This window comes from Macaca nemestrina, chromosome 12 (assembly GCF_043159975.1).
Source record: "Macaca nemestrina isolate mMacNem1 chromosome 12, mMacNem.hap1, whole genome shotgun sequence".
NCBI classification, from domain to species: domain Eukaryota; kingdom Metazoa; phylum Chordata; class Mammalia; order Primates; family Cercopithecidae; genus Macaca; species Macaca nemestrina.
The window spans coordinates 37,765,317-37,778,078 of NC_092136.1; the positions used below are offsets into that span (position 1 = coordinate 37,765,317).

At 43.9% G+C, this 12,762-nt stretch overlaps 1 protein-coding gene across 5 annotated transcripts in view; it reads left to right on the forward strand.

Moving 5' to 3' along the window:
- The first annotated feature begins 4,309 nt into the window (after window positions 1–4,309).
- Window positions 4,310–12,762, forward strand: part of LOC105463281 (brain derived neurotrophic factor) — a 67,866-nt gene continuing 59,413 nt past the window's right edge. Inside the window, exon 1 of one of the 5 annotated variants that reach the window (XM_011710305.2) lies at window positions 4,310–4,946. In XM_011710305.2, coding sequence (XP_011708607.1) covers window positions 4,944–4,946 — 3 coding nt within the window. In that variant the 5' untranslated portion in view covers window positions 4,310–4,943. Of the gene's footprint in view, window positions 4,947–5,581; window positions 6,017–6,253; window positions 6,279–12,762 lie in introns of those variants that run through there. The other 4 variants (XM_011710306.2, XM_011710308.2, XM_011710309.2 and 1 more) reach the window with 4 other exon arrangements.

Genomic DNA, 12,762 nt, shown 5'->3' on the forward strand with positions numbered 1-12,762 from the left:
TTTTGTGACTCCTTGGAGTTTTTATATCTCATTTATCCAATTCCTAATATGAACTTACATTTAGTTAAGTACATCTAGCAAGTCCTGACCTGACATGCTCTTGAACCATCTTAATCTCCTGTTAACTTTTCATATTAACAACGTCACTTCTCTCTTACTTGCTACCCATACTTCCTCTTATTCATCTCTTTTCTGTAAGACAGTTTAGGAAGAGTTATTCAGTTCTTCCTCAGTATTCCATGTGGTCTTGCTTCAGCCTCATTATAGGGTTGTCTGGTTTTCTGAAATTGAGTTAAGTCACGTCCAGATCTTCTGTCTCATGCTTGCTTGTCAGGCTCAGAAATGCACAGAGGTTATTGCAAACTAAATCATGACTTTCCCAAGGCTTTCTCTTGCTTGCTTCTTTTTGAAGTTGTGATTGTTTCCTTTATAACTAAACTAGGTTTTGTAGATAGAATATTCTTTGAGTTCTTTTTAAATATGAGCTCAACACCAGGTTCTTGGCAATCATTGCCTATTCTTGCTTTCAGAAGGCTTTCCAAATTGTGTGTCGTGATTCTTTGCCTCTCCCTCTATTACCTGTGGAGAACCATTAGAGATCAGAAAGTGACTAAGAGAGCCAATCTTTCTTCCTACCTGGTCAGAAGCATTTCTTATATCATAAACAGAAGGCTTCTGCTACCTGTTTTTTGTTCTTTAGCCTCTAAGATAGCAATTATGTCACCATCAAGAGCTTCTCTGTGACTACTCTTCTGCATTGATTATAACAAGTGATCTTGAGGTAATGAAGGGGAAGGCACTGTTGACCTCTCAGCTATTATTAACCAAGCACTCTTTAACTTCTGACATACTTTAGGTAGAGAATTGTTAACATGTGGATCACCAGTCCCATCAGAGTCCCTGGCACAGAATAAGTACTGAAGAGGAAGGAGAAGTAAGAGTAGGAAGGAAGGATGGAAATAATCTATCCAACACCAGGTGATGGAGAGCCTGGAAATTAACTACAACCAAATAGATTTGGAAAGACTAGTTGGGAGAAGAGAATGGAAGTATGATCTCATCTTTGTCGTCCTTGATATGTAGTAAGGAATACACAAACCATCTTATTAAAAGTGACTTATGAATTTCCTTTTAGAAATAGATAGTGGACTTTGTCTGAAGAGGTACTCCAATTGTTTCTTAGTTTTCTAAGAAAAAGGAGTTCTCTTTCATTTCTAACTTTGTAGACTCCTGCTCTGTTACCCGTCTCTCACCAATTCTAAGACTTTACACATCTACTTAGTGAAACTTTTGTACCTCCTAATATTGATGAGCCTCATATTAATTTTTAAACCTATCTTCATAAAGATGTTGGCAATGAACAAGCTTTATAACTGTGGCATAGGTAGAAAACTGTGAATATTGAACAGCTCATCTATAAGGAGTGCAATACCCATATTTTGAAAGCAAAAATTCTTCCTTCTGGGTTGTATTAATACATTTTGCTTTAAGTTTGGTTATGTTACGTAGTGATCCTTAAGGGACAAGATTTGTTCACTATTCATTACTAAATATAAATGGGGTCAAATGAGCCTACAGAAGTGTGACATCCATATCACAGCTGATTGGGATTGTATAAAAAAATAAGATCACCTCAGGAATAAGTGCTACTGTGATTAAAATTGTGGCAGATACAGTGCTTGGCATCTATCTTAACAAATGAAATGATTGCAACTTTTACTTACATTAGACATTGAATTTCTGCAGATGGAAAAAATTATGTAAGTGAATGGACGGACATAAAAGGTTTGAGACTTGATAGTGCACCAAGAGAAGATAATTGTCTATCAGATCACTGAGAAATCCAGAGTGAGAATAGGTATATATAGATATATGGCAAACACCATATCTTCACCACTCTCCCTAGCTCCCTATATCAACCCTTATTATTTAACAACTCTTGTCCATCATTTTGGTCCCTGAGTTGGAGGTTTTAGTAATGGTTCCAAGTAATAAGAGCAATGATCAAATATATTTCTTGGGAATTTTCTTCAGAACAATCATGTGTCTAAATAATTTCAAACTAATCAGTCATTCATGTTCTGAATTCTCAGGTACCTATACCAACAATTCATGGAATCCCACTACAAGATATAATTTTCAGAATACAGATCCATCACAGGAGTAGCTGATAGTTTCTATACAGACCACAAACTGTTGACAAAAGAGTCAGAAAAATATATCACATTGATGGCAATGGGGAATAATATGTTCATATACAGTGGTCATCTTCTTATGTCTTTTCAAGATTGCAGATCTGTGCTAGTCATTGAATTTGTCAGTAGGCAAGGAAGTTATTAACAGCATTATGGATTCCATTCTCAGAAAACCAGTTTTGTCCACAAAGCCTGTACCCCAAGACCTCTGAGAATGGTATGTACCAGCTGTCCCAGTCTTAGGGCAGCATCTGCTGGCTAATTCATGGATGGACAAAAAATGGCAGTTTGTGGGCAATTTGAGCAGTCCTTTCAGTTGGTGAGAACTGTTGTGTTGATGACTGTGAGGATGTCTGAAATCTTTCATGGTGACCCATCTCAGGTCTCCAGAAGCCTGGCAAATCTAGAACTATTCCTAATGAGAACCAGGAAGCCTTTGTATACAGATACTTTATCTGGAACCTAAGATAAGCTGGGTTAGATCTTGGAAACATTTCTAGAGAAGGATGAACTCAACACTGGACATACTGCTAATAATAATAACCCAGTACCAATGGGGGCTGCAATGAACAGAGGTCCATGCACATAATTGGGAAGTAAAACTTATTTTCCATAAGGAAGGCATTTCTGTGATGGGAGGGGGAGAACCTTGAAGCAGCCACTGAATGCTAATGTTCTGTTGCTTCTAATCATCCTATCGTGTAAGTAAGATGTTTATACATAAGCAAGCAAGAATGATATTCAAATAAAGCACTTCGGATTGGAATAAAGAAACTGGAAATTGGAAAGGGCTGGGTGGTCTGAAACTTAAGAGCTATCCACCATCTTCTGCAGCATCGCTGTGCCTCATCCCTGCAGTCAATAGCGCCACAGCCAGGGCCTGTGACGCCGTTGGTGGGCTCCCCTTGGTGGGAAATCAGAGCGAGTAAAATCAGGGTGTCAGTGCCAAAACGACGAAACCTGAAATGCGTCTAGGGACTTCCCAGGGCACTAGCGCTCCTCAGAGCGACAGGCATCTCCATAACAACTGGTCTACATTCTTCCCCGGTTCCTCTGCTCGGCTGTGCTAGCAATGGCTGAGGATAGGCAAAGGGCAGCTTCAGTGGAAAGATACCTTGCGTTAGCGCCTCCCTGGGCTGGGGGACGTTGCCAAAGCTAGACTTATTGCCTATTTCCCGAGATTTCCGGAGTCGTCCCCACGTCTCCAGCGGAGAGCGGCGCCCCTCCCCCATCCCCTCCCGCCTCCCCCTCTATCTGACACTCCAAGGGGGTGGTTTGTTTCATTGTGCTTTTTTTCCTTTTCTCAAAGTTCATCCTTTCGCCTCCAAGTTACTTTCCGCCAACACGTGACCTCTCCGCTTCCCAGCCTGCGCAGCCACTGGTGGTGAAGCGCGGGCGCTAACCGCGTGGCTTCCTGGGAGAGCCCCCTCCGAGGCTCGCCACCCCAGCCCCGGCTCCCGCCGCGCTCACCCCGGCACCCCGGCACCCGGGCGGCGGGGCAGCCCCCGCAGGATAAGGAACCGACTCCGGGGAAGCAGCACCGAGCAGCCGCTGAGCGCCCAACCTGCCGCCTCCCCTACTCTCCCTGCCTTGGCCGGCGGCTCCGCTCTCCGCGTCTCGCCTTCCGACCTAGCTGCGCACCGGGGCTGTTAACTCACATTTGGGAAGCCATAACCCATTAAAGCAAACGCAGTCATAACTTCCTTCAACTCAGCCGCTCGAGAGCTCGGCTTACACAGGTTTCTGTGGGCAACTAGTGGCTCGCCTTGGTGCCTCTCGCCTAGTCATCAGTACCTAAGAGGAAAAGGGAAAGTTGTTGGGCTGATGAGCGCTTCGACGCATGCAGATGTTCCCAAGGACAAGTCACTTACTCGCCCCCCTCCCCCCAGTCCCCATTTGATCATCACTCACGACCTCATCGGCTGGAGACCCTTAGTCATGATGGGGGAGGGGGAGGGGCACGAACTTTTCTAAGAAGTTTCCTTTTTTTACCCAGGGAGTCACAGTGCGTCGGTCACGTAAACAGCAAGGTTAGTCGTCGCCGTTACCGCCCCCCACCCCCTCCCTTCTGCGCTTTTCTGGTATTATTATTAAAGCGGTAGTCCGCTGGCGCTGATAAGCAACAAGTTCCCCAGCGGTCTTCCCGCCCTAGCCTGACAAGGCGAAGGTTTTCTTACCTGGCGACAGGGAAATCTCCTGAGCCGAATTCAGCTTCGCCGGAGCCCCAGGTGTGACCTGGGTAGTGGGCAAGGGAGCGGTGTGCAGGCTGGGTTTTTGTTTTTGTTTTGTTTTGTTTGTAGGGGTACCCTGAAACTCCTCACTTTCTCTGGGAACTTTCTGTGCCAGGACCCAGTGACGGGCGGTTAGAAGTCAGCCCTAGGAAACACCTGCTACATACATAGCAGGGCAGTTGGACAATCATTGGTAACCTCGCTCATTCATTAGAATCACGTAAGAACTCAAAAGGAAACGTGTCTCTCGGAGTGAGGGCGTTTGCGTAAATCTATAGGTTTTTCGACATCGATGCCAGTTGCTTTGTCTTCTGTAGTCGCCAAGGTGGTTGAGAGTTTAAGCTTGCGGATATTGCAAAGGGTTATTAGATTCATAAGTCACACCAAGTGGTGGGCGATCCACTGAGCAAAGCCGAACTTCTCACATGATGACTTCAAACAAGACACATTACCTTCCAGCATCTGTTGGGGAGACGAGATTTTAAGACACTTGAGTCTCCAGGACAGCAAAGGCACAATGGTGAGTAGCAATAAACCCTGCATTATAATTGAAAAATCTTGACATGTTGCTTAACAACGGGCATATCATGGCTCTTCCTAGCACTTCACACGCCAAAGAACAGCAGCTACTCAGGCCAGGGGAATCGGGTTTTTACACAGTGCAACTTTAATTGGAATCATTTGAGATTTAACACAGCTATGTGGAGCTGCGTGGAACAAACTTGGAGCTGGGGGGGGGGGGGGATGTTATATTGGCTGTTCAAGGCTGATGCTTGTCTCTCAGCCGTCTTGCATTCCATTCTTTTTCTTTATGTGTATGGTGTATGATCATATTCTATGATTTATATGTGGGCATGTAATTGACATTTGCAAGGGGGTTAATTTCCATCTAAAAACAATAATGCCGTTAGAGGTTGGGGTTAGGGGGTGGAGTGGGGATAAGGGTGGGGTAGAGACTGGGAGTTTAGGTGTAGATGGGGGTTGGGGTTGGGGGAGAGAAATAAGTCAGAAGTGCATATCACCGGTAATGAAATGGGTAATCCTCTCGTAGAAGAAAAGGTTCTCATCAACATGTGATCAACTATTGACCGGATGGCTTTGGCAAAGCCATCCGCACGTGACAAAACGTAAGGAAGTGGAAGAAACCGTCTAGAGCAATATCAAGTATCACTTAATTAGAGATTTTAAAGCCTTTTCCTCCTGCTGTGCCGGGTGTGTAATCTGGGCGATCGGAGTCCATTCAGCACCTTGGACAGAGCCAACGGATTTGTCCGAGGTGGCGGTACCCCCAGGTAGTCTTCTTGGCCCCGCTGTAAAGCCAACCCCGTGTCGCCCTTAAAAAGCGTCTTTTCTGAGGTTCGGCTCACACTGAGATCGGGGCTGGAGAGAGAGTCAGATTTTGGAGCGGAGCGTTTGGAAAACGAGCCCCAGTTTGGTCCCCTCATTGAGCTCGCTGAAGTTGGCTTCCTAGCGGTGTAGGCTGGAATAGACTCTTGGCAAGCTCCGGGTTGGTATACTGGGTTAACTTTGGGAAATGCAAGTGTTTATCTCCAGGATCTAGCCACCGGGGTGGTGTAAGCCGCAAAGAAGGTAAGCACCGGGGCGGGGACCCCCTGCATCCCCAATTCTTGAGCTATTTTGATACTCTGTCTTCCGGAGAGGACGCGTGGTGGAGGGGAGGAGGTAGAGGGGGAGCATGAGAGGGGGTTGTTTCTTGGTATTTGCTCAGTTTGAATTGCCCTAGGTGAGAACCCTGGGGCAAAGCGAGAAGGAAAAAAAAAAAAAGAAACTCAGTCTTCCTGCGGATATAATGAGTTTAGTTAACTTGGACCTGCAAATGTCTGATTCAAATGTAAGATTTATCTCTCTTTTTCTCCCCTTCACCTCCCTCTTTTCCGTTCTCTTTGCTGGTGTGTGTGTGCGTGTGCGTGTGTGTGTGTACAGTAGATTCATTACTAATTATGAAGCTTTTGCACAACATTCGATTTCCTAAGATTTGACTTTGTAGCATTTAGAATTAGGCGGTGGAGGTGGTGTGCGGTGGGGAAACAGGAGGTGGAGGTTGGGAAGAGGGAAGGAGGTAAAGCTAAACCTCCAACACAAAAATGAATCAAGGTAATTTCAGCTCTTCTAGTGAGAAGGATTCATTCTCTCTGTATCCCTCCCTCCCTCTCTTTCCCCCTCCCTCCCTCCTTCCCGCCCCCCTTCTTCCACCCCGCCCCCTCCTCCAGCCTCCATCCCTCCCTCATTCTATCTCTTCCTCTCCGTCGCCCTCGCTCCTCGCTGGATGTTTCTTTCTCTCTCTCTCTCTCTGTGTGTGTGTGTGTGTGTGTGTGTGTGTGTGTGTGTGTGTGTGTTTTCTTTTTTTTTTTTTCCTTCTGTCCTCCCTTCCCGCGAGTTTCGGGCGCTGGCTTAGAGGGCTCCCGCTTTCTCAAGGGAAGGGGAGCTGCCGAGACCGCGCTCCGCTCCCCAGCCGGGCCGGATGCCTCACTGAGCCCAGGTCCGAGTCAGTCGGGGTAACTCAGGGAAAGGGGGGCCTCCGCCTGGGAGTAGAAGGTCCTTTCCGGACCGAAGAGCCAGGGAGCGGGCCGGGCGAGGGGGCCTGGGCGGCTGGAGGCGGTGGAGAAGAACATTCGTAGCTCCGTGCGGCGGCTGGACAGAGCCACCAATCAGCTGGGCGCGTAGACCGCCCTGCCAGGGCGAGGTTGCGTCCAGAGGCATCGGTGGAGGGTGGCTGGCTAGTCGCTGAGCCACCGCCGCCACCCGGGTGGGCCTGGCGACTGGCGTGGGGTGGAGGTGGGGGGCTTGGCGGGTGAGATGGAAGCGGCGCGGAGCCGCCCAGCCAGTGTTCTACCTCTCCCGCCCCCGCCTGCACCCCCGAGGGACCGCGAACTGCCGGAACGCGCGGCTGCGTTGTCCTCTTGCCACTCTTCGGGAAGCTCAGGGACTTAGGCGCCCCTGGGCGGGGGCCACCACCCTCTCCACAATTCCTATAACCCTCACCCCCACCCCCTTCTCAGGCCTTTTGTTCCGGCCACAGAGCCGTGCCCGGTGGCAGTTTTCGCCCCAGGGCTTGGTGGTTCTGGACTTCTCCCCGGATTAGCTCTTCTTAATTAAAAGGCAAGGGCTTGGGGTAGGGGTGAGGGGAACGTAGGAAAAACCTATTTCCGAAACTCAAGACTCGGCTGTTTTAACGAACGAAAGAAAGAATCCCAACTCTGCGCAGGTGGATTCATAGGCGACGCGAGGATATTGTGGAAATTTAGAAGGAAAAAATAAAAAACAGGCGCTAGGATCAGATGACGGTGATAGGCTGCTCGGCACACAAAGGGAGCGTAGGGCAGGGTTTACGGAGCAAGCCTGCAGCGAATGGGGCACAGATTGTTCCGAGATCCAGTCGTTTTCTCAGTCAGATCTACGCGAAGGGAGGGGAGGGGAGGGGCGGGCCAAGGAGCGTGGCGGGAGGGGCTGGGCTTGGGGGCGGGGGGATTTCTGATCAGTCTGATGCAATTCCAAGCGTGCTGCAAAGGAACTCCAAGGCGCCCGCATCACCATCGCCACCCACCCTTCCCAGATGGTGCTGTTTTAAATACGGATCTGCAGGGCTGAACGCAGAACTGGGAGATTTATTGCAAAATCCCGGGAAGGGAGGGGGGGTTCGCGGAACGGGGAATGGAGGAGCAGAATTTAAAGGTGCAACGCTTGCTTTTCCCAATCAGGCGGCAACCGGCCGGAATTATTATTTTTTTCTTTCTGTCTGCTTGTCTCTGGATTCTAATTCACCAAGAAAGAGGTGTAAATATTGTGACATTTTGAGGCAGCTTGATGGATGGGAAAGAAATCATCTGTCACTCTAAATTGCAGAGTTCCCTCTCCCCGCGCCATCCCTTGCTAGAGAATACTCGCTGCTGCCTAATACAGTTGCTAGGGCTTCAAATGAATGCATCTTTAAGGGAATATTATCCTTTTAGTTGACTTGCCAATTTAGCTGACAATTGAACCGAGAAAATTGTAGATTTCGTGTCCCTGGGAGGAAAAATGCTTAACAGTCTAAGTCTTGTAACCTTGAGATCTTTAACAACTTAAATAAACCTCAAAAGTGTCACGTCATTCTCTACACACACACACACACACACACACACACACACACACACAAACTGGACTTGTAAGATGACATGGTTTCACCTAAAGTGTTGTGGAAATGAATATCACTTTAAGAATGCTGCACCTGATATTCACTGTTTATGTGTATTTACCAAGAGCTCTTCAGCATGAAGGCAAGACATTCCAATTGTCCTGCTTCGAATCAGTCAGAAGACTAGAAGGTGACAGAGAGAAGGGAAGAAAGAGGAAAGAGAGAATTTTAACCTAGCTGCTATTAAATCAACAGTAACCTAGCCTACTTTTATACCCCCTGGTCTTGCATATTAATATTTCTGTATGTGAGATTTTAGCTTGGTCTAGCTCCCCCAATGGAGTATACCAGTATTGATTCAGATGAGAATATATGCATCCTGCCAGTAGCTTTTTCAGTGTCATTGATAGTAAGACCTACAACACAGCAATTTTTGGAGGATTGAAGAGAATGTCCATAAGGGCTTTGCAAACTGGGAAGCAGGCACTCCATAAATAGGAGGTATCATTATGACGTTCTCTTTGCATATAGCATTTTCATTCGATTGAACCAGAGTACTAGTTATTTTAAAACATAATCTAATGTATATGCTCAAGGTAGTAAGTGGGGATTTTAAAAGCAAGTGATTAGTTGGCTTATAAAATATTATTTTTCAATTGTCTGTTGTACATTGGAAAGAAGGCTTTTAAATATCTAAAATCAACATACATAAGCTTCCCGTTTCATTTGCCAGTCTCTTTCCCCATCAAATCTCTGATCTAAATTCTTAAGAAGAGAAGCTGGTGAATTTAGTTTCTTTCCTTTTCCTGGCCTGTCCTCTAGGGGAAGCTTTAGTAAGAAACAACATTCCAAAATCAGGCAGTGAGAGAAAGAAGGCAAGGGACTGGATGACCACAAAATAGATAATCAGCCAACAAACAGAAATAAGGGAAAACCAGCATTAAAGCATGATTTACAAAGGGTTTTTATTTTTTAATTCTGTGATTTTTGGGACCAGACTCAAACTTGCTCAAGTAACATTCACTTGATCATATTGCTTACAATCTGTCAGTTAAAATGATGTCTAACTGAGCATATTTTTTATTAAATATACTTCTATCAAAGGCCAGTAAAGCTACTCTTTGATTTTAATTAAGACAAACTAGTCTAACCATTTAAATAACTCTAATGAATATGAACTGATATCATCAGATTTAAAAGCTCTGCTGAAAACTAAATTTGTTCTGAAAAGCACTGACTTGCCAGAAAAATATCTATTTTTGCAGCTTTCTTTTCACTCTATGGATAATTTAATGAGTTGCTTATTTTAATTTTACAACTGCTACCTCAGAAGTATCTCAAATTATCTTTCTTTGGCTGGTGTCTTTCTCTGCTGATCTGCTACTGCTCTGTGTGTGTGTGTGTGTGTGTGTGTGTGTATGGGCGTGTGTGTCTCTGTGTGTGTTTTCTAGTGGGAATTTAACAAGCAGTGAGTCTCTTAAATTTACATGCCATAATCTATGTCAAGAACATTGCGTAGTACTTAGCAATAAAAATAAACATTAGCATCTAGTGAAAGCTTACCATCATTGAGTGCTATGGAAATAGAGGTCTTAAAGCAAGAAAGATTAAATTTTTCAACAACAAAAAAATTTCTCCCCTTTTTGGCTTAAAGGTGATTATAGTTTCGAAAATATGACATCTTTCCTCTTTCACTTTGGAATGTAGAGCTGCTGCTTTAACAAGTGTCTTTTGAGAAAGATACACGTGTTTCATAAAGATTAATACCCCTAAAACACTATGGTGCAGAGATGGAAGGATGAATTCTTTATCCCTGCCTCTAATCTCATTTGGTAATTTTTAGAGTGTTCATTCTGAGTTTTTAAAATTCTGCTGGATATTTTTTCTTCTTTCTTTCCAACATCATAAAATAGTCCTAGAAGACATTTTTCTGCGGCAGTGCAGACTTTATTTGTATTTCCTAGTAATAACACTTTAGATTCATATAGTACTTTGACAGCTCTTTACAGGTTTCATTTGATTTCCTTATCAGTCATGTAAGGGAGGAATCACCAATCACCTTTTACAGATGAGAAAAGTAAGGTGCAGAATTATCTAATACTACACTACCAGTAAGATGTAAAGACTAACTCAGAATCTTTCTTCAAATTTTAAGGAAATTTGTGTTTGTTCCTCTCTAGACTACGCTGCCTTAAACTCCACTAAGGCATCAGAGGAGCTGCAGACATTATTTTCTCCTATTTTGATTTATTTAATTAAATTAAAAACATTGTCTACAAATAGTTTTCGAAATTTTCAGGCCTAATGGAAAGTTTTAACTAGCCTTCCTAAGACAGTGTTTCCCTCTGCCACAGTTAGAAACTCAAAGACAGCAGAACTCTTCCTCTAGTTGACATACCATCTAAGTCATAGTTGCTAATTCCCCAAAAAAACAAATACAGAGAATAACAAGAGCCAAAGCCAAGATGTACATTACTTTTACTTGTGAGTCATAGAATCTGGGGTCTGGGAAGGTTCTCAGAGGTCACTTAGCCCAGCCCATATCTGATACATGAATTCATGCTGGCTTGTTTTCTTTTGACCCTCTGGAATTTCATCCCAGTCTTGAACGCTGGGTACCTGTTTATCTTGGTAGATGTTCTGATACTTATGTGGATCATGAGCTTGGCTGACCATTTCCCGTTTTGCCCAAAAGGTATACTTTCTAAAGAGACTCCAGCATTCATAATTTTATTTTGTAAGTATTAATTTGCAACACATTATTTGCCATTATGTGCTAGGAACTGTATTACAATCTGGAGATTCAAGAATAAATAAGACCAAATGATCCCTATCTTGGTGGATCTTGCGGCCTAGAGACAAAGACTGGTCTCTTTATTTGTTCCAATCCTTAGAAGGGGACAGACTTCTAGACTCATAAGATTCCTTTTTTCAAGAGAACACAGTGAATAAGATTAAAAGCCTGAGTTTAGGTTTTACTTCCAACCACTTGTCAGTACCTAAAAAAGTCAATCAGTCACTCTTGATCTCTGCTTCCTCACACATAAAACAAAAGAGATGTTCTCAGAATAACCTCCATATTCCATTTCCGTCCCAAGTTTGAGTGATATAAAAGATATAGTCTATAACCATTTCTTGCAGTGTTGGGGAAAGTAAGGCTAAGTTACCCTAACTTTTGATGATTTACAATTTGGGGTACCACAAATTTTTAACTTGTTAAGAAGTATATCGTGAAAAAAATCAAAGTAATATATTCAAACCCAGAATAGAAGGAATCTTGGTGTTGAACCTATTCATTTATGGAATGATGACTGAGAAAGTTTTAATTTAGAGAGTGATCTCAAATTTCTGCGGATTATTTTTAAAAACAGGTGGTGCAATGGAAGACCCACTATCAAATTTACTGTTTATTTTCTTTGGGCAAGCAGAAGTTCTAATTTTTCAGGTCATTTCCTTTTAAATTCAAAGATATTACATCCTGAAATGGCCTGGGTCTCATGAATAATGCATTATATACACATGATAATAGATAATTAGATGGACAAACCAAAAGAAACATGAAAGGGAGCGGGTAGCCCAAGGATTGCAGAAGGTGTGTGGGCATTTTGACATCCAGGAAATGCTATAGATCTGTCCTTAACTAACTCAGCCTGGTGGAGATAATTAAGAAAAAAAATGTGGGTGTAGGAAGACTGCAAGCCATTCCCTGGGATTGGCTAGATTGCTGCAGTAGTTCAAAAACAATTGGCACAGCCACCCACACTAGACATGATTGCCCTTTGATGAGGCAGCTATTGACTTTTATAAAGATGCCATATTTAAAATAACTTCTGATGCACTGGGGATAACAGACATCATTCTTGAATTCTATTTTAGACAAATGGCAAAATATATTACAAAATATTAATTTAAAAATAAAAAATCTTTAAAGTCTAGTTTCTAAAAACCAGCAGTTTAGTGACATGTGACCTCTGGATTTAACAATTCAGCCTGAAGCTGGGAGAAAGCTGTAGCTTGTATGGGACATTTTGACCCACTGTGGGCATTTCCGAGACCACTACAGGAAGTAAAATGTACTTTGTCAAAGTTTTTAACCTCTGAGTGAATATTAAATCCACTCCAAAATCTTCGCATCCTCGGAAAGGCGATCCAACAATTTTCCTAAACAGCAGCAGAAAATGCTCTGAGATCTTTGCTCCCA